We start from the raw sequence: 27623 nt of genomic DNA on the forward strand, positions 1-27623 counted from the left end.
ATTATAAAGAGCTACTCCGTCACTCCTTCTAAGCCATAAAGAGTTCCATGGGTTATTACAAGTGGCGACGAGGTAAAGGTAAAAGGACAACTGGATGCATGAAAAGTTTGCGTTCCACGGACATAAGGATTCACAAGCTGGAAGACTGAAGCTAGGTAAGCGGTAGGCCGGGAGTTGAAAATGGCAGCGAGTAGTGTGGACGAAATTGAGGAAATTGAGAACAAAGTTGGTGAAGCAACAGCTGTGCTGGAATGCGAACATTATGGCTGCTACTTTGAGAACACAAACTCTCGCATCTTTCACAACAAAAAGTGAGGGAGTCCGGGGGATGACTGGAGGGGCAATGGTGGAAGTGGAAGTATTGTGCGATTCTCTTGGCGTGAGAATGAGTGGAAGTTGGTGAAGAAGAGTGCAGTTAAAAGGGATAAAGTTGGAAATGAACAGCAGTTTATGGTTGGAGTGCAATTCACAAACAAATATGTTTTTTTGGGTGACCCATTTGTGGTCTCGTCTATGGAGAAGGAAAATTTGGGTAAAGTGAAATCGGTCAGAGTGACCAGAAGCGGTATGACGTTGAATTCCTGTGTGTCAAAACTGCTAAAGAAGACTCAACAAGATGTTGACGTATGATGTGGAAAGCTATGATTTTCAGAGTAGGGCACCGGGTTAAAGATGTCATCTGGTGTCTCGTTGGACATTGAGGCTGTGTGGTTAAGGGATAACATTCCAGGAGTGGTAGACAAACTTGAATCGAATGACAGACTTTGCTCCTTCTTTTATTCTATCGGTTTTACTGTTGTTTGGTGAAGTGGTTCTCCCAACTAATGCAAAACTTGGGTAGGTGAAATATGCAGAGATATGTACAGAAGCCGCTGCAGTGTTACAATTGTAAAAAGTTTGGACGCGTGGCAAGTGTTTGCCTAATAAATAAATATGTAGTAGTTGAAGAGTCAGATGAAGCATGTTGTTGTAATTGTGACGGGAATCACGTTTCCAGAGTGCCCTGTACAGATGGAGTTCGCAGTAACTAGGATCAGGGCCATCCAGCAGGTCTCAATGTGAATGCAGTGAAAATAGCTGAAGGAGTGAGTTTAAATGAGATGATAGTGGATGTCCCACAGTCTGCAGTGAAGCCATGCAGGAGAAGAATCTCAACACACTAATAGTGAAGAAGGTGGACTTTGTTGCGTTTTATAAGAGATCAATTACGCTAGTCAAACTAATAAAACATCTAAGAAGCTCAATATCACTGTGAAGGTGGCAAATAGCTTTCTGAATCTCTAGGATTTTACAGCCAAAGTGTTACAGGGAGTACTGAATGAAGAAGGTACCCCTCCCAGGTTCCTGAGCCTGTGTAGGGATCTGAATAGTACAGTTTTTGCGGGACTTTGGTGTGGTTTTTTTGGGGGGGGAGGGGTTAATTAGTATGAATTTGTTCATCCAAAACATATTTCGTTTTGAGGTATTTAGTAAATGGCCACAATGAGTGTAGTCTGCCAATAATTCTCGAATAAAGCTGAAGCTAGCTGCTAACAGAGAAATGGCTACCACAGTAGGATTGGTATTTCCCTTTGATCATCATACGCAATCGTTGGTGGAATACTGTGAAGTACTTGGTCATTTTTTCGAGGCAAACTAAATAGAAGATGATGACAAGAAAAAGCCATTCTGTTGAGTTCAGTGATAGGCCAAACCTACTGTCTTATGAGAAATATGCTGAGTCCTGGTAACCCTGGAGATCAACACTAAGGAACTGGTGGAGCTGCTAAAAGCACATTTCAACCAGAAGCAGAGTGAGATTGTGCTACGGTTTAAGTTTAAATCAAGGAACAGAAATGCAGAGGAGAGTGTTGTGGACTATGTAGCTGTGTTGCGTAAACTGGCACAACATTGTAATTATTGGGACAATCTTAAGGAAATGCTGAGAGGCTAGTTGGGGCATAAATAATGACCAGATCCAAATTAAGTTATTATCGGAGGCTGAACTTAACAATTTTGATAGAGCATTGGTCTTTGCTCAAGCAATGGAGACTGCCAACAAGGATGTGCTACAGTGCTAATGTGACAGTGCAGGGAAGTGTGCACATGAGGTGAGCAAGTGAAACCATTTTACAGATATAAAGGTGATCACATGGAATGTGGGTGCAATTTTTCAGGATGAAAACGCCATAAGTGTGGTAAGCTTTAACTTTTACTTCCTTTGCTTTGGTTCTGTCCAGCCTCTTTTCCCCAAAAATATATATTTTTTTTACTGGCATTTACAGAATTATCTGCTAGGGTTGTTGCAGGTAGGATATCTTTAACACGAGCTGTCTCCAATAAATCCATGTCTGTTTGGTGGGGGGGGATTGCCAAAGCCAGGGGAGATGTAGCTGTGCAATGAAGGATCGTACAGCTACAAAGCCTATTGTTTGGTAGGGAATACTGTTTGTAGATCAGTGATTCTACACTTTTCTCAAGCTGATCCTTTCCAATGGACTCGGAGGTTGTAGTAAAAATGGGTTAATAGAGCCCCACAGTGTAGGTGTCATAATACCCATAAAACCTAGCAGTCAAACAGGGAAATGGTTACAATCGTTTTTCCACCATTCATTTTTTCCGTATGACATTTTAGAAACATTTGTTTCGTGTAGACTTACCCTGGTGCAACGTTTTGATACCTTGTCCGAGAGAAATCTACAAGGTTGACTTCTATCAATATATTCGGCTCTATTTACACATATCTGAAAATGCTTGCACAAGACATTTCACATATACAGTACCAGTCAAAGTTTGGACACACCTACTCATTCAAGGGTTTTTCTTTATTTTTACCATTGTCTAAATTGTAGAATAATAGTGAAGCCAATAATACACAGAATCAAGTAGTAGCCCAAAAATGGTTAAATTTGTTTATATTTCAGATAATTAAAAGTAGCCACCCTTTGACTTGATGACAGCTTTGCACACTCTTGACGTTCTCTCAACCAGCTTCACCTGGAATTCTTTTCCAACAGTCTAGAAGGAGTTCCCACATATGCTGAGCACTTGTTGGCTGATTTTCCTTCACTCTGCGGTCCAACTCATCCCAAACCATCTCAATTGGGTTGAGGTCGGGTGATTGTGGAAGCCAGGTCATCTGATGCATCACCCCTTGGTCAAATAGCCCTTAGGTGACCCAACCTAATGACCCAACACAGCGTCACCAGCAAAGCACCTCCTCCATGCTTCACGGTGCGAACCACACACGCAGAGATAATCCACTCACCTACTATGCATCTCACATAGACAAGACCGTTGGAACCAAAAATCTCAAATTTGGACTCATCAGACCAAGGACAGATTTCCACTAGTCTAATGTCCATTGCTTGTGTTCTTGGCCCAAGCAAGTCTCTTCTTGGTGTCCTTTAGTAGTGGTTTCTCTGCCGCAATTCGACCATGAAGGCCTGATTCCCACAGTCTCTTCTGAACAGTTGATGTTGAGATGTGTCTGTTACTTGAACTCTGAAGCATTAATTTTGGCTGCAATTTCTGAGGCAGGTAATTCTAATGAACATATCCTCTGCAACAGAGGTAACTCTGGGTCTTCTTTTCCTGTGGTGGTCCTCATGAGAGCTAGTTTCATCATAGCACTTGATGGTTTTTGCAACTGCACTTCAAGAAACTTTCAAAGTTCTTAATGTTCCGGATTGACTGGCCATGTCTTAAAGTAATGATGGACTGTCATTTTCTCTTTGCTTATTTGAGCTGTTCTTGCCATAATATGGACATGGTCTTTTACCAAATAGAGTTATCTTCTGTATACCACCCCTACCTTGTCACAACACAACTGATTGGCTCAAATGCATTAAGAAGGAAAGAAATTCCATAAATTAACGTTTAACAAGGCACGCCTGTAAATTGAAATGCATTCCAGGACTACCTCATGAAGCTTGTTGCCAAGAGTGTGCAAAGCCGTCATCAAGGCAAAGGGTGGCTACTTTGAAAAATATATTTTGATTTGTAAAACATTTTTTGGTTACAACACGATTACATGTGTTATTTCATATTTTTGATGTCTTCACTATTATTCTACAATGTAGAAAATAGTAAAAATAAAGAAATCCTTGACTGAGTAGGTGCGTCCAAACCTTTGACTGGTACTAACATATATAAAAAGCCAACCTTTTCAACCAATACAAATATATACACTGCTCAAAAAAATAAAGGGAACACTTAAACAACACAATGTAACTCCAAGTCAATCACACTTCTGGGAAATCAAACTGTCCATTTAGGAAGCAACACTGATTGACAAATTTCACATGCTGTTGTGCAAATGGGTTAGACAACAGGTGGAAATTATAGGCAATTAGCAAGACACCCCCAATAAAGGAATGGTTCTGCAGGTGGTGACCACAGACCACTTCTCAGTTCCTATGCTTCCTGGCTGATGTTTTGGTCACTTTTGAATACAACCCACACAAGTGGCTCAGGTAGTGCAGCTCATCCAGGATGGCACATCAATGCGAGCTGTGACAAGAAGGTTTGCTGTGTCTGTCAGCGTAGTGTCCAGAGCACGGAGGCGCTACCAGGAGACAGGCCAGTACATCAGGAGACGTGGAGGAGGCCGTAGGAGGGCATCAACCCAGCAGCAGGACCGCTACCTCCACCTTTGTGCAAGGAGGAGCACTGCCAGAGCCCTGCAAAATGACCTCCAGCATGCCACAAATGTGCATGTGTCTGTTCAAACGGTCAGAAAGAGACTCCATGAGGGTGGTATGAGGGCACAACGTCCACAGGTGGGGGTTGTGCTTACAGCCCAATACCGTGCAGGACGTTTGGCATTTGCCAGAGAACACCAAGATTGGCAAATTTACCACTGGCGCCCTGTGCTCTTCACAGATGAAAGTAGGTTCACACTGAGCACATGTGACAGACGTGACAATCTGGAGACGCAGTGGAGAACGTTCTGCTGCCTGCAACATCCTCCAGCATGACCGGTTTGGCGGTGGGTCAGTCATGATGTGGGGTGGCATTTCTTTGGGGGGCCGCACAGCCCTCCATGTGCTCGCCAGAGGTAGCCTGATTGCCATTAGGTACCGAGAGGAGATTCTCAGACCCCTTGTGAGACCATATGCTGGTGCGGTTGGCCCTGGGTTCCTCCTAATGCAAGACAATGCTAGACCTCATGTGGCTGGAGTGTGTCAGCAGTTCCTGCAAGAGGAAGGCATTGATGCTATGGACTGGCCCGCCCGTTCCCCAGACCTGAATCCAATTGAGCACATCTGGGACATCATGTCTCGCTCCATCCACCAAAGCCACGTTGCATCACAAACTGTCCAGGAGTTGGCGGATGCTTTAGTCCAGGTCTGGGAGGAGATCCCTCAGGAGACCATCCTCCACCTCATCAGGAGCATGCCCAGGCGTTGTAGAGAGGTCATACAGGCACGTGGAGGCCACACACACTACTGAGCCTCATTTTGACTTGATTTAAGGACATTACATCAAAGTTGGATCAGCCTGTAGTGTGCTTTTCCACTTTAATTTTGAGTGTGACTCCAAATCCAGACCTCCATGGGTTGATAAATTTGATTTCCATTGATAATTTTTATGATTTTGTTGTCAGCACATTCAACTATGTAAAGAAAAAAGTATTTAATAAGAATATTTCATTCATTCAGATCTAGGATGTGTTATTTTAGTGTTCCCTTTATTTTTTTGAGTAGTGTATATATCTGACTGTTATTGAATGAAAGTGACATTATTTTCCAATATGCTGTGGTATCCATAATAATCATCCATTTCTTGCTGGTGTTAAGGTGGTGCTGATGAGAATGCATTCACGCTTCAGTTTTGTCACGAATCTTGTTCTAGAGGCAGCTCTGCAGAGTGGTCACGAGTTGGCACAGCCACAAAGTCAGAAAATATTATTTTAAACCACTAACCACACTGCTAACCTTAGTGCATAACCTTAATTTTAAGACAAATACACTTGTTTTCATATGTTTACAATAAAGCCGAATTTGCAGCTGGACAATCTAGCGGAATTCTCTCAGTGCATCCTCCAAGACCAGACTCATCCCAATAAATGTCAACCTGCGCACGCATCACGTTGGCACGACCCATAATGCACAGCGAGCCGTTCCGTCAAACACGTAAACATACGAGTTTCTTAACGCATTCATGTCCCCGTCGGAACTCGAAATGTCCAACTTGCTAACTGGTTTACACGCGGCACGTGTACAACTATCCAGTTAGCAATACGGAACTACCTAGTTTCGACTAATATCGAACGCGGCATCTATCCTGCGTGTACGTTTGCGCCACAACAGATTGTAGGCAAATAAAAACGGTGCCCGGTGATGCTACGTTACAAGAAATAAACTACTTTGCGGTGAGTGTTGCATTAACACACGCATCTGTTCAGGTTAGCTCACAAAATAACAATTAATGTTATATGTTTGGAAAGCCATGTTAGTTTAGCTCTTGACAGCTAGTTAATGTTAGCTAGAGTGCAGTAGCTTGCTAACTTACAGTACTAGGAGAGAGCAAAAGGAGAGTAGCTAGCTAAAAAAGGTGGCCCCTTTTTTAATTGATATTATGCGACATGGATAAAGGTGGCTATGCATTCCCATTTAATAACTGAGTAGTCCTACTATTAAATGTAACGTTAAGATAACTAGCTAGTGATGTTTGCTAACTTGCTATCACATTTTGCACCATCATCGACAAATGATTTGGCCAGCATTCTGCTGATCAACCTAGCTAGCTTTAGTTCAGTGTTTCTGAGCTATCAATCGCTTATGCATGTACCATATCCTGGTAAACAATGGAGAGACAAATGCAGGCTCACTCAAGACAAATGTAGCCAGTTAGCTTACTATCCAGGGGCTTGGAGAGGGCACATTTTTCGCGAGGCGTATGAAGTAGCCCAATCTGTACTCTTGAAGCCTACAGTTACTCCTTAACCATATGTAACGTTAGGTGTGTATCAATTTAAATGAACCTCTTTGTTTTTTGAAAATGATTTATCACTGATATGAAAGGTAAGGAGGTCCTTATGCTTCCAAAACCGCTCCCGAGTGGCGCAGCGGTCTAACATGCTGACCAGACCTGACACGTCGCGTGCCGAGCGTCGCAAAATACATTTAGAATTCCATGTTATTCAATTATTGCACCCACACTGCTCGCGCGCGCCAACGAGCGTCTGTGTTGCTGAAAGACCCTGTCTGTCAAAGATAATTTTAAAAAATCCAAATAACTTCACAGATCTTGATTGTAAAGGGTTTAAACACTGTTTCCCATGCTTGTTCAATGAACCATAAACAATTGCGGTCAAACGACCACCCCTCATCACTGTCAAACGCTCCCTAAAACACTTCAGTGAGTAGGCCTTTCTAATCGACCTGGCCCAGGTGTCCTGGAAGGATATTGACCTCATTCCATCAGTAGAGGATGCCTGGTTGTTCTTTAAGTGTTTTCCTCACCATCTTAAATCAGCATGGCCCTTTCAAAAAATGTAGAACCAGGGACAGATATAGCCCTTGGTTCACTCCAGACCTGACTGCCCTTGACCAGCACAGAACATCCTTTGGTGTATTGCATTAGCATCGAATAGCCTCCGCGATATGATACTTTTCAGGGAAGTCAGGAACCAATATACACAGGCAGTTAGGAAAGCAAAAGCTAGCTTTTTCAAACAGAAATTTGCATCCTGTAGCACTAACTCCAAAAACTTCTGGGACACTAAAGTCCATGGAGAATAAGAGCACCTCCTCCCAGCTGCCCACTGCACTGAGGCTAGGAAACACTGTCATCACCGATAAATCCACGATAACTGAGGATTTCAATAAGCATTTTTCTACGGCTGGCCATGCTTTCCACCTGGCTACCCCTATCCCGAAAACAGCCCTGCACCCCTCACTGCAACTTGCCCAAGCCTCCCCCATTTATCCTTCACCCAAATCCAGTTTATTAGCCCAAAAACTAATTAAAAAGGCAGACTAAACGGAGCACAGAGATATATATATATACACACACACAAAATCTTTCCCTCAGCCATTACATGCGGAAACGGTCAGAAAGTTGATGTTCTGAAAGAGCTGCAAAATCTGGACCCCTACAAATCAGCCGGGCTAGACCATATGGATCCTGTCTTTCTAAAATGATCTGCTGAAATTGTTGCAACCCCTATTACTAGCCTGTTCAACCTCTCAGATCTTCTGAGATCCCCTAAGATGGGAAAGCTGCCACAGTCATCCCCCTCTTCCAAGGGGGAGACACTAGACCCAAACTGCTACAGACATATCTATCCTACCCTGTCTTTCTAAAGTCTTCGAAAGCCAAGTTAATGATCAGATCACCGACCATTTCGAATCCCACTGTACCTTCTCCGCTATGCAATCTGGTTTCCAATCTAGTCATGAGCGTGGCTGAGGTCAACCCAAGGTCCTTTACGATATCGTAACCGCCATCGATAAGAGACAATACTGTGTAGCTGTATTCATCAACCTGGCCAAGGCTTTCGACTCTGTCAATCACAACATTCTTATTGGCAGTCTCAGCAGCCTTGGTTTCTTAAATTACTGCCTCGCCTGGTTCACCAACTACTTCTCAGACTCTCTTCTCTGTATACATCAATGATGTCGCTCTTGCTGCTGGTGATTCTCTGATCCACCTCTACGCAGACGACACCATTCTGTATACTTCTGGCCCTTCTTTGGACACTGCGTTCACTAACCTCCAGACATGCTTCAATGCCATTACAACTCTTCCTTCCATGGCCTCCAACTGCTCTTAAATGCAAGTAAAACTAAATGCATGCTCTTCAACCGATCACTACCTGCCCGCCCGTCCAGCATCAATACTCTGGACGGTTCTGTCATAGAATATGTGGACAACTACAAATACCTAGATGTCTGGTTAGACTATAAACTCTCCTTCCAGACTCACATTAAGCATCTCCAATCCAAAATTATATCTAGAATCGGCTTCCTATTCCGCAACAAAGCCTCCTTCACTCATGCTGCCAAACACCCTTGTAAAACTGACTATCCTACCGATCCCTGACTTTGGTGACGTAATTTACAAAATAGCCTCCAACGCTCTACCCAGACTGCATCCAATTTGCTATCACAGTGCAATCCGTTTTGTCACCAAAGCCCCATATACAACTCCCCACTGCGACCGACTACTCCCAATGCTCTTGTTGGCTGGCCCTCGCTTCATATTTGTCGCCAAACCCACTGGCTCCAGGTCATCTATAAGGCGAGGCTTTACCGAGAAAAGACTTCTCAGCTCACTGGTCAACATAGCAGCACCCACCCGTAGTACGCACCCCAGCAGGTATATTTCACTGGTCACCCCCAAAGCCAATTCCTCATTTGGCCGCCTTTCCTTCCAGTTCTCTGCTGCCAATGACTGGAATGAACTGCAAAAATCGCCAGAGACTCCTAATCCCCTCACTATCTTTAAGCACCAGCTATCAGAGCAGCTCACAAATTACTGCACCTGTACATAGCCCATCCAACTACCTCATCCCCGTACTGTTATTTATTTATTTTGCTCCTTTATATCCCAGTATATCTACTTGCACATCTATCACTCCAGTGTTTTAATTGCTATACTGTAAAAAGAAATTTCCACTTTGGCCCATTTATTGCCTTACCTCTCTTATCCTACCTCATTTGCACATATACACATTTTATTTGTCAAATACACATGGTTAGCAGATGTTAATGCGAGTGGAGCGAAATGCTTGTCCTTCTAGTTCCGACAATGCAGTAATGACCAACGAGTAAGCTAACCTAACAATTCCACAACTACAAACTTATACACACAAGTGTAAAGGGATAAAGAACATGTACATAAAGATAAATGAATGAGTGATGGTACAGAACGGCATATGCAAGATGTAGTAGATTGTATCGAGTACAGTATATACATATGAGATGAGTAATGTAGGGTATGTAGACATATTAAGTAGCATTGTTTAAAGTGGCTAGTGAGATTTTTTACATCAATTTCCATTATTAAAGTGGCTGGAGTTGAGTCAGTGTGTTGGTAGCAGCCACTCAATGTTAGTGGTGGCTGTTTAACAGTCTGATGTGCAGACCTCACTACCCTCTGGAGAGCCTTACGGTTGTGGGCGGAGCAGTTGCCGTACCAGGCGGTGATGCTTTCGCTTGTGCATCTGTAGAAGTTTGTGAATGCTTTTGGTGACAAGCCAAATTTCTTCAGCCTCCTGAGGTTGAAGAGGCGCTGCTGCGCCTTCTTCACGATGCTGTCTGTGTGAGTGGACCACTTCAGTTTGTCCGTGATGTGTACGCCGAGGAACTTAACTTACTACCCTCTCCACTACTGTCCCGTCGATGTGGATAGGGGGGTGCTCCCTCTGCTGTTTCCTGAAGGACGCGGCTGGGGATGCCGTCTTGGCCTGCAGCCTTGCGTGGGTTTTACTCACGTCGGCTGCAGTGAAGGAGAGTCCACAGGTTTTGGTTGCTTGCCGTGTCAGTGGCACTGTATTGTCCTCAAAGAAGTTATTTAGTCTGTCTGGGAGCAAGACATCCTTGTCTCACGATGGGGCTAGTTTTCTTTTTGTAACCCGTGATTGACTGTAGATCCTGCCACATACCTCTTGTGTCTGAGCCGTTGATTTGCGACTACTTTGTCTCTATACTGACGCTTAGCTTGTTTGATTGCCTTGCGGAGGGAATAGCTACACTGTTTGTATTCGGTCATGTTTCTGGTCACCTTGCCCTGGTTAAAAGCAGTGGTTTGCGCTTTCAGTTTCACCCGAATGCTGCCATCAATCCACGGTTTCTGGTTTGGGAATGTTTTAATCGTTGCTATCGGTACAACATGTTCAATGCACTTTCTAATGAACTCGCTCACCGAATCAGCGTATTCGTCAATGTTGTTGGACGCAATGCGGAGCCCAATCCAATGCGGAGCCCAATCCAATGCGGAGCCCAATCCAATGCGGAGCCCAATCCAATGCGGAGCCCAATCCAATGCGGAGCCCAATCCAATGCGGAGCCCAGTCCAATGCGGAGCCCCAAGTCCAATGCGGAGCCCAAGTCCAATGCGGAGCCCAGTCCAATGCGGAGCCCAATCCAATGCGGAGCCCAATCCAATGCGGAGCCCAATCCAATGCGGAGCCCAATCCAATGCGGAGCCCAATCCAATGCGGAGCCCAATCCAATGCGGAGCCCAATCCAATGCGGAGCCCAATCCACGTGATTGAAGCGTGGAATCAGATTGGTCGGATCAGCGTTGAACAGACCTGAGCGCGGGAGCTTCTTGTTTTAGTTTCTGTCTGTAGGCTGGGAGCAACAAAATGGATTCGTGGTCAGCTTTTCCGAAAGGAGGGCGGGGGAGGGCCTTATATGCGTCGCGGAAGTTAGAATAAGAATGATCCAGGGTTTTACCAGCCCTGGTTGCGCAATCGATATGCTGATACAATTTAGGGAGGCTTGTTTTCAGATTAGCCTTGTTAAAATCCCCAGCTACAATGAATGCAGCCTCAGGATATGTGGTTTCCAGTTTGCATGGAGTCAAATAAAGTTCGTTCAGGGCCATCTGTGTCTGCTTGGGGGGAGGGATATATACGGCTATGATTATAGTCGAAGAGAATTCCCTTGGTAGATAATGCGGTCGACATTTGATTGTGAGGAATTCTAAGTCAGGTGAACTGAAGGACTTGAGTTCCTGTATGTTATGATCACACCACGTCTCGTTAATCATAAGGCATACCACCCCCGCCCCTCCTCTTACCAGAAAGCTGCTTGTTTCTGTCGGCGCGATGCGTGAAGAAACCAGCTGGCTGTACCGACTCTGATAGCCTGTCTCGAATGAGCCATGTTTCCGTGAAGCAAAGAATGTTAGACTGCCTGTTACACGAATGCAGTAAGCCAAGGTAAGTTGCTAGCTAGCATTAAACGTATCTAATAAAAAAACAATAAATCATAATCACTTGTTAACTACACATGGTTGTTGATATTACTAGATATTATCTAGCGTGTCCTGCGTTGCATACAAGTATCTGACTCAGCGGTGGTAGGCAGAAGCAGGCGCGTAAACATTCATTCAAACAGCACTTTTGTGCGTTTTACCAGCAGCTCTTCGTTGTTCGTCAAGCATTGCGCTGTTTATGACTTCAAGCCTATCAACTCCCGAGATGAGGCTAGTGTAACCGAAGTGAAATGGCTAGCTAGTTAGCGCGTGCTAATAGCGTTTCAAATGTCATGCGCTCTAAGCCTTCTAGTAGTTGTTCCCCTTGCTCTGCATGGGTAACGCTGCTTCGACGGTGGCTGTTGTCGTTGTGTTGCTGGTTCGAGCCCAGGGAGGAGCGAGGAGAGGGACGGAAGCTACACTGGCAGTATACACTGCCTATAAAAACATCCAATAGTCAAAGGTTAATGAAATACAAATGGTATAGAGGGAAATAGTCCTATAATAACTACAACCTAAAACTTCTTACCTGGGAATATTGAAGACTCATGTTAAAAGGAACCACCAGCTTTCATATGTTCTGAGCAAGGAACTGAAACGTTCGCTTTCTTACATAGCACATATTGCACTTTTATTTTCTTCTCCAACACTTTGTTTTTGCTTTATTTAAACCAAATTGAACATGTTTCATTATTTATTTGAGGCTGAATTGATTTTATTGATATATTAATTTAAAATAAGTGTTCATTCAGTATTGTTGTAATTGTCATTATTACAAATACATTTCAAAAAATTGTCAGATTAATCGGTATCGGCGTTGAAAAATCATAATCGGTCGACCTCTAGAGGACGTTACTTTTTTTGCTGAATTTTGTCTTCCTGTCGTTCTTGGGTCCACACACATCGCAGCATTTCTTGTTGCTTCCGGCTGAAATCTAGAATGGTGAGAACTTAGTTCAGGAATTTGACTTATATCTCACTTGGATATATAGTTACAGCAGGCCAGGGAAGGAGAGTCAGGCACACACGTGCAACAACATCACTCGCACTTACTTCTGGTATTGGAGTTGTTGGTTCGAGTGGATGGGGCACCAGCATCCTCCTCCTGAATGCTACTCATGATGGCTGCAGAAGCTGGGGTCCTTGGAATATGTTGCAGCCTCTGGATTTGAGGTCTTACCAATGCCTTGCCCAGCTTCTCGAAAAAGAGCCGTCTCCTCTGGAGCTTCTCTATGTTCCAATCTGGGTTCAACGCCATCCAGATGACGAACGTGTTGTATGCCGAGATGTCCAAGATGTTGATGATTATCCAGCGTAGGGTTCTCCTTTTGCAGCTATAGCCAGTAACCAGCTTGCCTAAATTGTCCACCCCTCCTTTTGTGGAATTGTAATTTATTATGATTTCTAGTTTTTGACACTCCTGCCCACAGATTCTCCCATCCCTATGCAGCGTACTCATGAGTACCACATTTTTGCCTTTCTTTGGCACATAGGACACTAGGGATGTGTCTGCCATGAACTCAAATTTGTAGGAATTGGTAGGCCTCTTCTGTGTATTCAACAGCAGAAGTGGGAGCGCTGGCTTGTTTTTTTTTTTTCGTACTGTTCTTACCATCGTCAGCTTCCTCTTGAGGAGCTCCTGTCCCAGCTTGTGCGAAGTAAAAAAAGTTATCGCATGTGATGTTGTGCCTACGGAGTCCCTGTGTCACGTCCAGGACAACCCGCATCCCTTGGTTCTTCTCAGGGGCTCCTCCATCTGGCTTCCCTGTATACACTTGCAAGTTCCACACATATGAAGCAGCATCACAGGCAGCCCAGATCATGATTCCATATTTTGTGGTATGTACTGCCTGAAGGGGCAGCGGACCCTAAATTGCATACACTGCTCATCAACAGTAATGTTGGGACCAGTGTTATAAAACAGGTTAACCTGTTTGGGGTAGGGGGCAGCATTTTCACTTTTGGATAAATAGCGTGCCCAAACTGAACTGCCTCCTCCTCTGTCCCAGATCCTAATATATGCATATTAGTATTGGATAGAAAACACTCTGAAGTTTCTAAAACTGTTTGAGTTATGTCTGTGTATAACAGAACTTATTTAGCAGGCAAAACCCCAAGGACAAACCATTCAGATGTTGTCTCTTCAATATGTTTTCATGGGGAATCCAGAATTTCCTGCAGTTTCTACCGCTTCCACTGGATGTCACCAGTTTGTAGAAATTGGTTGAGGTTTTTCCTTTGTGTAATGAAGAAGTACCATAGCTCAGAACGAACGTCACTTCACGTGTACCTTTTTTGATAGAGGCGCGTAACCAGAAAAGTCTGTTTGTTTTGCTACTAGAAGCGTCAGTTTGTTTTGCTCCTGTATTGAACACAGATCATCCTGTCTTCAATTTGATAGATTTTATATACGTTTAGAAATACCTAAAGTTGTATTACAAAAGTAGTTTGAAATGTTTTGGCCAAGTTTTACAGGTAACTTTTGAGATTTTTTAGCGACGTTGCGTAATTTGGAAGCAGTTTTTCTGGATCAAACACTCCAAATAAATTGACGTTTTGGCTATATCGACGGAATTAATCGAACAAAAGGACCATTTGTGATGTTTATGGGACATATAGGAGTGCCAACAAAAGAAGCTCGTCAAAGGTAAGACATGATTTATATATTATTTCTGCCTTTTGTGTCGCGCCTGCAGAGTTGAAATATGCTACTCTCATTGTTTATTCTTGTGCTATCATCAGATAACAGCATCTTGTGCTTTCGCCGAAAAGCCTTTTTGAAATCTGACATGTTGGCTGGATTCACAACGAGTGTAGCTTTAATTTGCTATCTTGCATGTGTTCGATTTTTATAGAAATGAATTTGAATTTGGCGCTCTGCATTTTCCCTGGCTATTGGCCATGTGGGACGCAACCATCCACTTGTCCCACACGGACCTGATTGCAGCTAGCTTGTCTTTGCTGCCTAGCTGGTCTGGTGTCTCTGTTATTGAAGACGATTAATCCTGGAAATAATGTGGAAGTTTTCCCAGAGGCGTGGTTGCACTGAAAAGATCTCTGCCAGTGTCTGCATCCCAAAGGGATTCTGTGGATTTCCCATTGGATCTGAAAACGCCAGCAAGGATAAGAACCCCAAAGTATGCATGTAAATGAGTTTGGTCCATTTCCTTCCATCTCTCTCCAAAAACGCACCTTCCCTCCAAATTAGTGCAGTCAAGAAAGATTTTTTGGGATTGTGTCTGGCATGAACAGTTCAAAGACGATTTTATGTCCTGCACATGAGTAACCGCCATCCGCGTTGGCCCTGGTTGCATCCTTATCACATTGGCAGCCATGAAGGGTGGGTCATTCCTTGGGAAAAAAACGTTTTACTAACATGTTTATCCCCATGCTGACGGACTGGTCCTGGGGCTGGCTGCTGACGGACTGGTCCTGGGGCTGGCTGCTGACGGACTGGTCCTGGGGCTGGCTGCTGACGGACTGGTCCTGGGGTCCTGGGGCTGGGGCTGGTCCTGGGGCTGGCTGCTGACGGACTGGTCCTGGGGCTGGCTGCTGACGGACTGGTCCTGGGGCTGGCTGCTGACGGACTGGTCCTGGGGCTGGCTGCTGACGGACTGGTCCTGGGGCTGGCTGCTGACGGACTGGTCCTGGGGCTGGCTGCTGCTGGTGGGGCTGGACTGGTCCTGGGGCTGGCTGCTGACGGACTGGTCCTGGGGATGGCTGCTGACGGGCTGGTCCTGGGGATGGCTGGGGGTCAATCTCATCCTCTTCTTCTAACTCTGTCAGATTCTGAATTGACAAACATGATCCTCATATTCTGAAAATTCTTCATCTTCCAAAGTGGAAGATGCTCCTTCCATGCTAGCTTCTCTGTGTGCAAAAATGGTTTCTAAGGCCCCCTGAGCAGAGATTTTTGCCATACTGATTCATTGTGTTAAGGAGCCACACACGCAAAGCTGTTTTATGTGTCCCTCTCAATTTGCACCTGGCTGGGTTAGTGTGGGAAAATACTGCGTTTTTATTACTTTTTTTACAATGTATCGTAATAACATTTGTACAGGCTCCCGTCAAGACGTTGTGTAGTTTCTCACACTACAACGGGTAAAGAGTGCGAGAAAAGCAAGAGACAGGTTCTTGTCGTTTGTTGGAACAGCAGGCCCAGGGAGGTAGAACACAGGTGACGGCACACAGAAAACCTTTTGTTTAATTTTTACTTGTTTTTACCTACATGAGCACTTTTATTACCTTCGAAACCACATATGTAATATGAATATGTAAGGGGGTGTTATTTTGCATGTTCTTCACAGAAAATGAGCCAAGGCCAATGAGTCTCAGGCTATTCATTGTATAAGTTTTATTTTAGTAAACATTGAAAACGCACAAGTTTTTAACAAAACTTCCCCATACAGAAGACGCCTTCTTCCAATGACTGCAGTGTAATGGAACTGAGATTCATGACCAAGGGCAAGCTATTAGCACTTTGAAAAACTGCTATCCAAGGTACCGAACCGTGGCAGACAAAGATTAGTCCTGCACTAACTTCAGTTGTCCCATTTATTATGATCTATTCTAGTGTTACACAAGGCTACCCAAAATAATGTGAATTAGCTATAGCTATGGTAATATTGATATGCTGGCAATTCTGTTAAACTAGGCCTATTTTATCAGAATGCTAATGAATTCACAAATATCATGCTCTATGAACATGTTCCATTTTTTTCTTTTAGGTTTCCAGTGAGTGTGTAGAGCTAGCCAGCTGTATGATGTCAATGGTCTTGTTTGCCTCTGTGGTACGGGTGGTGGACGGTCTACCCCTGTCTGCCTCCACAGACTACGAGCAGGACAAAGGCCTTCAGGAAACCAAGAAGCAAGTCAAAGCACTGTCTAAGAAGCTCAGCCAGTTCCCTGACCGATGCACTCTGAAGGCTGGACAGTACAATATCAAGTAAGTTGCAAGTCACACTTAATGGGATACTTCAGGAGGTTTTGCTAACTAGTGCTAGGCCAGTTGCTAACTAGCGTTACCCATAGACTTCCAGTCATTGTGCTAACATGCTAAGTATAATTTAACTGAATCATAATCATAAAGGGTGGTATAGGGTTTGGTTTTTCCATTTATGTTTTGAGGTTGGACTTGAGTACGTATAGCTTGTTAGCACATAGACTGCACCGATTGGTGACCTCGTTAGTCAGTATGTGTTACACCTGTGCTGGTTGCCATCTCATTAGTGTTAAGGTGTTTCACCTGTGCTGGCCTTGGTGCTATTTATGAGGGGCTGGCCCAGTGCTCTAGTTGTCTTCATAGATGCTGGGGGTTAACACCATTAGTTGGCTATCCCCATTTTTATTTCTAACAAACAAACCTTTATCTGCTTTTGTTTTGTCACCTTTTTGGAATGTTTCCTGTCTGTTTGGTGGGTTTTTATTTTGGTTTGCTTCTTAGGCAAATTTTAGTGGGGGTTCATGGTGCATGTCTTTTAGGTCCCAGTTGTTGTTGCTATAACTTTCAGTGGACTTAGTTTGAGCAACACTTTTTTTTGGGGGGTCTTCCTGGGGAATGTAACAAAATGGGGTCTCGTCCAGGAAGTCACTCTAGTCACCTACTCTGAAGCTCTGCTGTGCCCAAATATATTTGAGTATTCAAAATACACTTTTGTGGTAGTTTGTCACTGACCTTGTAAGATTGGTGGAATCATTTTGAAAGTTGTATAAACACACAGGCTAATAAAAATGTAAAAAGGGCCATGGACTCTTTTAATTTAAAAAAAAATTATAATTATTATTTATTTAATTTTACCCCCTTGTTCTCCCCAATTTCGTGGTATCCAATTGTTAGTAGCTACTATCTTTTGTCTCATCGCTACAACTCCCGTACGGGCTCAGGAGAGACGAAGGTCGAAAGTCATGCGTCCTCCAATACACAACCCAACCAAGCCACACTGCTTCTTAACACAGCGCGCATCCAACCCGGAAGCCAGCCGCACCAATGTGTCGGAGGAAACACTGTGCACCTGGGAACCTCGATCTGCGCCCGGCCCGCCACAGGATTCGCTGGTGCGCGATGAGACAAGGATATCCCTACCGGCCTAACCCGGACGACGCTAGGCCAATTGTGCGTCGCCCTGAGGACTTCCCGGTTGGTTACGACAGAGCCTGGGCGCGAACCCAGAGTCTGGTGGCACAGCTGGCGCTGCAGTACAGCGCCCTTAACCACTGCGCCACCGGGGAGCCTCCGGCCATGGACTCTTGTCCCATCACTTGAGCGTGATGGGACAAGGACATCTCTGCCAAACCCTCCCCTAACCCGGACGACGCTGGGCCAATTGTGCGCCGCCTCATGAGCCTGGACTCGAACCAGGATCTCTTGTGGCACAGCTAGCAACTGCGATGCAGTGCCTTAGACCACTGCGCAACTCGGGAGGCCTCACACAATCAGAATTGTAGTAGTTTTTTTTGTTTGTTTTGCAGACTTGAGCTCATAAGGTATATGTATAGGCTCTAATATGCATACGGGCGTTTTGAATGAGTCATCACTTTAGAGACCCCAACCAACACATGTCCAGAGTGCATAAGAGGAGATTACCGTGACTCAACGGTAGTGTGGAATCTTTCTGTGGTCATGACTGCCGATGTGTCGGTAAAACGGTCACCTTGATTCTGTCCTATTGCTGATGTCACAACAAAGTGCACTTTTCCTTGTTTTGTGAATATCTATTAAAGCTCTTTCCTGAAATGCTCCAATTCCCCTAATATGAGTTTTGTGACAGCCTGACAATTGTAATTGACCAAACTGTTTCAAGAAACACAACTGCGGCATTACAAAATCCATCTGTTCACATGGACATGGGTTATTAGTCACTTGGTCCCATTAATGCCGTGTTCAAAAGCGCCGGCCATTTTTAGATCGGACAAAAACGAGCACCGACTAAGACATAATTTCCGAGTTGGAAACACTGGAATCATCCTAGAAATCTTACTTTCAGACCTGAAGAACACCATTAGACAGCAGATATTGGCTTGAATGAGGTGTGTGTGTGTGTGTGTGTGTGTGTGTGTGTGTGTGTGTGTGTGTGTGCGCGCGCACACATTCCTCCCTCTAGGAGCAGGGTTGGTTGGCCATCCACTCTACAGTCTGAAGCCTCATTTGTTATCATGAGGTCCTTTAATCAAGGCCCAACATCGGCCTCACTGTGAAGGAAAGAGACTGAGGACATGCCAGACAGCAGTTAAGTCACTGGGTAATCTGATTTAAAGCTCCTTTTGGGCAATGCTTAACGCCGATGTATTGGCCCTTCGAGGAGCTCTGCTGAGCTCCAGTTGAGTGGATGCTATGATTTTTGTCCCTCCCTCCCTGGCACTCTCCAAATGACCATAATTCAGCACCCATACTTCATAAGCAGAGGGAAAAGAGAGTGAGCTAGCTGTTCCCCCTCCCCATTTAATGCGTGTTTTAATCTTTCTGTAAAGAAATTAAGAGAGACCGATACTGGCATCTCTTAGCACACTCTTAGCACACTGCAAACCAGGTTGGTTGGAAACACCTCTGGCGAGGTTCCTTTTTTGTGTAATATCTTAAATGGTAATCTTGCATAGCTATTATAATGCCAGTTTTATATCTCCAAATATCATTTTGATCCTGAATAACATGCAGGGACATCTCATGTTTTTGTTTATGAATACTACTGAACTCACTGTGCTTCCCACTGTTCAGCATTGTAATTGCAGGAAATAATAGTCCACTGTATTCCTGCTCACTCTGTGTCTGTTTCAGTTTCACCTGCTCTCTGGGTGTGGGTTATCTGATGGTATGTACAGAGACCTACCCCAACGTCCTGGCCTTCTGTTTCCTGGATGAGCTGCAAAGGGAGTTCATCGTCACGTACGACACCAAGCGTGTTAATAGCGCTGTGAGGCCATACTCCTTCATCGAGTTGGGTGAGTCTCTCCTCTTGTTTTCCTAACAAACCCATGCATTGTCTTACTTTAGAAGCACAGGGTTTCCCTTAGCCTGGTCCCAGATCTGTTTGTGCTTTTCTGCCTACTCCTGGCGTGACCATGACTGTAGTGTTGACAAGACTAGACTGCACAAACAGATCTGGGACCAGGCTAGGTTTCCCTGGTTTGACACTTTCAAAAATATATTATATTCCATTTAGCAGACACGTATTATTTTTGCGTATGGGTGGTCTCAGGAAACTAACCCACTAGCATGCCCAAACATTTTAGAGCATGTTTATACTGTACCCGCAGGAACATACAATTCCTAGGTTGTATTTTCATGATAGAATTCTCTATTCTCACACCCTTCATACTTGTGTTGCGGCCTCATCCAGACAACTTCATCCAGAAGACGAAGCAGCGTTTCAACAGCCCCCGCTCTCTGTCCACTAAGATCAACCTGGCCGACATGCAAACAGAGATCAAACTTCGACCGCCCTACCAGCTGTCCCCTGAGGACCTAGGATCCATCAACGGCTTCTCATACCACACCCCCTCCAAGTACAAGGGCATAAGTAGGTACCCCACACAGACACACACAGGGTAGTTGTGGGAAAACTTCTTCGGGCTAGACGTCCTACTAGCGGGACAACTTCCGGTGAAACTGGAGGGTGCTCAATTCAAATAAATAATCATAAAAATTATGGATATTAAACATTTAGGTACATACAAGTGTCTTATATTGCTTGAAAGCTTAAATTATTGTTAATCTAACTGCACTGTCCCATTTACAGTAGCTATTACAGCGAAAACATGCCATGTGATTGTTTGAGGACGGTGCCCCACATCAAAATATTTTTCCGCCGGCACAGGTTTCATAAATTCACAAATGGCGATTTTAAATATTCACTTTTGAAAATCTTCCTCTGATTTGTCATCCAAAGGGTCCCAGCTATAACATGTCGTTCTGTTGGATAAAATCCTTCTTTATATCCCAAAAAGTCTGTTTAGTTGGCACCAACGATTTGAGAAATCCACTCGCTCAACATAAAGAAAGGAATCCGAAAATCTACCCCTAAACTTTCTTTCAACAAGTCAAAATACATTTCTATCTACTCCTCAGATACCCTAAAATGTAATCAAACTATAATATTTCTTACGGAAACAAGTATGTTCAATAGGATTTTAGCAGATGCGTCCTTTATTCATGGCGCGCGCAAACACACATTTCCAAGACTCTGTCCCTGTACTAAAACTGATATTTCTTATTCGCTTTGGAAGTTACAAGCCTGAAACCTTGAACATAGCTTCCACAGGGTGTCAGCAGTCTATCGGAATTGCATCCTGGGAGCTAGAATTGAGTATGCCCTTATACTTGCAAATGTAAAAGCATGGTCTCTCTCCCCCCCCAACAATTCTGGTTGTGTTTTTCTTTGGATTTCCTCCTATATTTATTTAAACATTTCTACAATCTTCAAAGTGTTTTCTTTCCAATGGTACCAATTATATGCATATCCTGGCTTCAGGGCCTGAGCAACAGGCAGTTTACTTTGGACACGTCATTCAGGCGGAAATTGAGAAAAAGGGGGCCTAACCCTAAGACGCTTTAGTTAGGTTATGATATTTTCTCATCAACCTGTACCGCCCTACAGGGTTTTAACAAACATATTTTTTTAGTGCCTGCAACTGTAGTTACAGTTGAGTTGTCTATTACACAGCTTAGTCTTTCACATTCAGCCATCCGTTGACAAACTCATACGCTAGTTTATGCACATTGAGGTGTTTTTCAAAGTGCCTACCTGCCTTTTGTGTTTTCACACACAGTAAACGTGTAAGGCTCTTTACTTAAGCTTTAACATGATCACTGTGTACTGAATGACAAATTGATTTGATTTGCGTTCCATCCACCTCATTCTAATCCTCCCTTTTCCTGTTCACCTAAGCCTTTACTGTAGACATCTCCTTCTGTCATGTTAGCACATGTTGAAAATGGCTTCCATCCATTCCATACCTCATGGACAGCTTGGTTGGGAACATGTTTGGAACAGAACCAAAGTTAATCACTTGAAAGCCCTATAGGGTCAGCTCTTTGAAGGACACCTTGGCATTCAGCTGTCGTGTGTGTGTGGGTGGCCCCTCCATTAGTGATCCCTGACTGAGACCGGCCCACCACCACTCTGTTGGTACCTTCACACCTCAGTAATCCCAGCTAAATGATTGTGCCCTGGGTCACCACAGCTCCTCTGTCTCCCTCAAGAACCACTGCATTCATATTCACTTTCCTGTCACTCACTGTGAAGGGATGATCATCAAAACATTGTCATTTTGGGATTTAGCCACTGGTTTCTCTTCAAATGTTAGGAGAATTCTAAGATTGCACATGATGGTATAGTGCAGTGGTTGACCATGTCTATACCCTGAACCTAATCCTGCTCTGTAGCTATTCATCATATTTATAAGAATTTAGCTGCACCCTACCTTAGGTCAAGGCAGCCTCTGGCACTGAGTCTGTATTGTGATGTCCTTCAGAATCACAACGTATCTCAGTCTGTATAGTCTCTTAATGTGTCAATTGCTCATTGGCCTGGTCATTGCTGCTGGCTCTTAACAGTTCCCTTCTCCGCCCAGCTCCCAGCCAACAGCTTGATCCTGTGACTCTACCTGGCATAGTCTCCTGTGTGCTGAGCATCCTCTGTGGAGGCCTCAATCTACTCCGAGGGGTTCATGCTATAGAGAGCACCATACAGGTAATGCCAGAGCGATGGATACATTACTCTATTTAATTCAGTGGGAAAGTCCAAAGTGACCCCCTGTAGCTATAACTAATCCAAGCCATTTCATATGAACAGTTTGTAATACCTGTATTTCTTAGTGGGTATGCTTATTATTGCTTTTCAGAGGCTTTTTTTGTCCAATGCTTTTGTTGGCTTTCTTGTCGTACCAGTTTCACCAAGCCTTGTTTCAAGCCTACCTACTGCTGGACATTGACCTCGCTATCTTTTCTTCTCTCCCTTGTCTTCATCCCCCATTGGTTTGCCGGCAGAACGACGACGAAGACTTTAATTACGTGATTGCCTTTTTCCTGGGCACAGCAGCCTGTCTGTATCAGGTAAGTCATAGCGAGCAAGAGCTGTCTTGTCTCCTTCTGGCAGTCACTGATGAGTGAGGTGGGGCTCCCGAGTGACACAGTGGTCTAAGCCATTGCTTCTCAGTGCTAGAGGAGTCACTACAGACTCTGGTTTGATTCCAGGCTGTATCACAACCGTCCGTGATTGGAAGTCCCATAGGGTGGTGCACAATTGGCGCAAGGTCGTTAGGGTTTGGCCGGGGTAGGCCGTCATTGTAAATAAGAATTTGTTCTTAACTGACTTGCCTAGTTAAATAAATTAAAAACAACCTTGCACTTTGCATCTGTACAGAGGGGGTTGTTAGAGTCTAGCTACAGTTTACACATAATTGTACATTGAAAAGTGCAAATAATATGTATTACATTTATGTTGCAGAATAGGGCTTGTCATTTTATTGCTGGTAGTTGATTTAAGCTTGCACTAAATAATTGGGGCACCCTTGAGTAAAGGTCAAATATTGGACATAGTTTGAAAGCAAAGAAAGATTGGTCTCCTGCAAGGGATTTTCAATACAATGAAGTATCTCTATTGTTCTCACAGAAGGTGACTCTTCTCTGCTTCCCGGTGTCTGTCTCTCACTCCATCTCTCCCTTTCTCTCCCTCTCTTCAGTGTTCCCTGTTTGCGTACTTCTCTGTGTGGAGGAACAGTAAGTCATTCCTGGCCTTCGCCCTGATCTGTCTGTCCAACATGTACCTTTATGAACTGAGGAATGTGTGGCAGATCCTCTTCCATGTGACTGTAGGGGCCTTCATGACACTACAGATCAGACTGAGGCAGCCGCAGGGCAAAGCTCCGGACTACAACGTCTGACAAAAACTACAACTACGAGACTTACAGTCAAACAATAAGAAATAAACAACTTCAGTGTCTGACAAAACCCAACAAATATAGTAATTTTACAACCAACCACCAACAACAAAACCATGTCTAAGGCTACGGAGCAAAGAAGTGACTCCTGCTCTCTTTATCATGTTTCTTCCCCACCACAGCTCAGGACTGTGAGCCAGCCTGGCCCTGCCTCAATCCCGTTGGATGCTGAGCTCACTTTAGCGTGGCCTCAAAGTGATACGGCCCAATAGGATTAATGGGTGGTGCCACTACAGCCAAATAATTGGCTAATAATATTCATATGAATATGTTTGGGGTAATCATCAGGAGTCTGAACAGGGGTTTTTGACTTAAATTGAATCTCTGGCATCAGACATGTATAGTTGAAGTAATTTAGCAGACGCTCTTATCCAGAGTGAATATAGGAGAAATTAGTGTTAAGTGCCTTCCTAAAGGGCATATCCACTTTTTTTTATTTATACCTAGTCGGCTCGGGGATTCAAACCAGCGACATTTTGGTTACTGACCCAATGCTCTTAACCGTTAGGCTACCTGCCACCCCAGTATCATATGTTATTAAATCTCTTGGCTCGTAAAGATTTGTTTTATTGATTTTGAGAATAATTTATTCAAAATAATGTGTATGATCATGTCACACCTGTTACTTCCATGTACTTTGTTGCAGGCTTAATGAATATACGATTGCTTGAAAGCTGAGTTTGGCATGGCACATGTAATGTGGTGGTGTTATCCCACTGTTTTCATCACTGGGAGGCCAACCTTATCAACTCCATATCATCTGCCAGACCTCCTGGTGCAGTGGTGGTAACAGCAGCCACTGCTGGAAAGGGTTTAATTGACCTGTGAGCCATCTGCCATCCCGACGTTTCAGGGTATTACTCTAAAGGCCAGAGTAGGAGAGGAGCTAGACGAGTTACTTATATTGTAGCAGAAATGGTTACTTCCAAAAATACTCAATGCATTTCTTTTCTTTTGCCATGTATTTTCCAATGCATCATTTATTTTGCATAGCTTTTGGATTATATTGCAGAAATGTTTGTCATGTCAGAAGCAGAAATTACTGAGGACAATGTCAGTAAACTTCCTAGAAACATTGTTAATTTAATGATGAGTTAAGGGATTGTGCCAACAATGTTAGTTTTTTGGGGGGGTGGAGTGGCCAGTGTCAGTCAGACACTAGAGAGTCATTGCATGAGTGGAGAGTATAAACACGGAACCAAGTATTATGAACATCTGGCAACAAACTACATGTATATCTGGGCACTACTGCACTGATCCAACCCTTAAGATTTGTCATCAACAATGGCCAACATGTTTTCTATTAGCCTGTACATCTTAGCAGACTGTGGTACTTGACCTTTGTGACCTAAATTAGCCTCCAGTATGACATCTAGGACTTAAATGTTTTATTTGATATTGGCTGTCTCCAGGGGTGCAACTTTCACTGCGTATGGTGCATTTTTACCCCCCCCCCAGTTGAATCACTGGAATGTCATACAAAATGTGTTAACGGTGTGCTTTAGGACCATGCAGATGCCTCCGAGCATTCGGGTAGGGTGTTTATCCGACTGAATAAAAAGTCTCCCCCCACTTCTAAAACCAAAGTTGCGCCCCTGGCTGTTTCTAATTACATACTTTTGCAGTCAATGTAATGTAACTAAATATACAACCATTAAACAGATCCTCATTTTGCTAATGGTGTGTGCATAACCAAGTAGTTTACTATTTCCACATTCTTTAAATTCTTCAAGCTCTGTTAAGTTGGTTGTTGATCATTGCTAGACAGCCATTTTCAAGTCTTGCCCTAAATGTCCAAGCCAAGGGGTGTGAATACTTTCAGAAAGGCACTATAACGTTTCTTAGATGTTTCTTGACTCCTTTACTGTATGTGTAACGTACCATTAAATGTAGTGCCTGTATCAGCGCAATAGAAATGATTCCAAATGGATACCATACCGATCCATAATCTACTACACCTGAGGCGAACCGGTGTAGTGCATTTCTAATTGTTATTTCAAACGAGTTTCATATAAAAAATCCCCCTTGTGCCTTGGCAGCAGATAATGGGGATCCCTAATAAATACAAATCAGGAAGTGTAAGGTTGAATGCAGAAGAAGTCGTAGGTATTAGAAGGGGAATTGTAACTCATTTGGACAGCACTTTAAATTTGAATGCAAGTGAGGGGAAGTCCGTTGCCATCTAGGCCTATTTGTGACTAATACAGACATAATCTACGTTATTTTGACACTGTCCACAGCAACCGTGGTGTGCTGCTTTTAAAGGGCATGGACTCGGCAAGATTACCAATTTATGAGTCCTGACAAATCATTGTCTTCATCCAGCTGTATTATGCAGTGATTTCCTTTGAAGTGCAGGGCATTTAAAGCACTTCTACCTTCCCCTCTTTGTAAAGATTTAACTCAACAGTTTTCGTACACAGTAAAGCCTGTTAAATGAATTGATCAGTAGGCTACAAAGGTTACATCCACCATCTATTCTATGGGCTTGGACTGTTTCCTCTGTAGTCTCCAGTTTATGGGGACTGTTTCCTCTGTAGTCTCCAGTTTATGGGGACTGTTTCCTCTAGTCTCCAGTTTATGGGGACTGTTTCCTCTGTAGTCTCCAGTTTATGGGGACTGTGGCCATTGCATTTAAGTACAGTCAGTCTTACTCGCTTAACTAAGTTAACAATTATTTATGGGCAATTTGCAGAGGGGCAGATAAAATAGGCCTGTTCATATTGTAGTTTATCAGTGCTTAAGCTGTATACGTAGTCTATCTAATAACATGTATAATTCACAACCAAGGGTCATTAGTCAGGGTGCCATTTCTGACAGATTTACTGTCACCTATATAGTGCACTACTTTTGATCAGGGCTCTTATGGGTCCTGGTCAAAAGTAGTGCACTATATAGGTGATTGGGTACTATTTGGTACGAATTCTAAATCACCATATTGCTTTCATATAGCTGTATTATTAATGAAGAAAATAGAAAGGGAGCCATTGTTTTTAGTACAGCCCATCTGTTAGGATTTGTACCAATGACAGTGTAATGCTGCCCCCCTCTGGAGATCTAGAGGAACAATCGTAGAGATCCTTTTGAATTTGTGTCCTATATGTAGATCTATCGGAACAATCAACTCGAGCAGTTCAGCGAAATGGCAGGCAAGCTGGCTGGTTAAGTTCTCTCTTCTTTCTATTAGTAATGTTGAAACATATTACCATTTGGATCATCAAAGACCAAAATAAATCTATGGGTGTACATCTGAAACAACCATAAGGTTATAGAAGGAGAGCTATAGGATGCCACATCAAATAAAAAGGCGTTGTCAACAAGTGCCATTTTAGTGGTTTATTGAATGTAACAAAGAAAGACGCTTAGTGTTTGACATGATAGAAAGCGAAGACATCCCACGGTTTAGTCTGGGTACCAGTCCTCTTAGCTAACACTCCTTGTGGAATGTAATAGCTGAACAGACGGCAACCAGGTTATGCAAGTCCTGACTCAAGACACACTGATGTCATTCTTCTTCTCTCCGCTCCATCTAGTGAAAACCTCACGAGGTTCATCCTTTGTCCAAATATAGGGAGAAAAAGGGAGCTATGCTCCTCCCTAGCAGAGGTCTGCCCCCTCCCCCACAGTTTGAGAACGCACATTAAAGGTCAATTGAATTCAATGGCACTGTATTTTCCTTGCTTATTTTCAAAGTAGCAGAAAGTAAAGAACAATCTCAAACAACACCAATGACACAGTAAAAAAAAAAAAAAAAAAAAAAGCAAGAAAAGCAAAAA

The 27623-nt window shown here is 43.7% G+C and overlaps 1 protein-coding gene across 3 annotated transcripts; it reads left to right on the forward strand.

Moving 5' to 3' along the window:
* Nucleotides 1–17: 17 nt before the first annotated feature.
* On the forward strand, nucleotides 18–27607 carry LOC112225593 (vesicle-trafficking protein SEC22a). 3 transcript variants are annotated; one of them, XM_024389685.2, is made up of 8 exons: nucleotides 6234–6355; nucleotides 16323–16413; nucleotides 16641–16858; nucleotides 19685–19848; nucleotides 20247–20426; nucleotides 22480–22598; nucleotides 22895–22960; nucleotides 23590–27607. In XM_024389685.2, the coding sequence occupies exons 3-8, from the start codon at nucleotides 16674–16676 to the stop codon at nucleotides 23788–23790; spliced, it is 915 nt and encodes a 304-aa protein (XP_024245453.1). In that variant the 5' UTR covers nucleotides 6234–6355; nucleotides 16323–16413; nucleotides 16641–16673; the 3' UTR covers nucleotides 23791–27607. The 3 variants fall into 3 exon arrangements, with proteins under 3 accessions (XP_024245454.1, XP_024245452.1, XP_024245453.1); XM_024389686.2 differs by lacking the exons at nucleotides 6234–6355; nucleotides 16323–16413 and adding an exon at nucleotides 18–155; XM_024389684.2 differs by lacking the exon at nucleotides 16323–16413 and having other exon boundaries at nucleotides 6233–6355.
* The last annotated feature ends 16 nt before the right edge of the window (nucleotides 27608–27623 follow it).

Source organism: Oncorhynchus tshawytscha, linkage group LG26, assembly GCF_018296145.1.
Source record: "Oncorhynchus tshawytscha isolate Ot180627B linkage group LG26, Otsh_v2.0, whole genome shotgun sequence".
In the NCBI taxonomy this organism is placed as follows: Eukaryota; Metazoa; Chordata; class Actinopteri; order Salmoniformes; family Salmonidae; genus Oncorhynchus; species Oncorhynchus tshawytscha.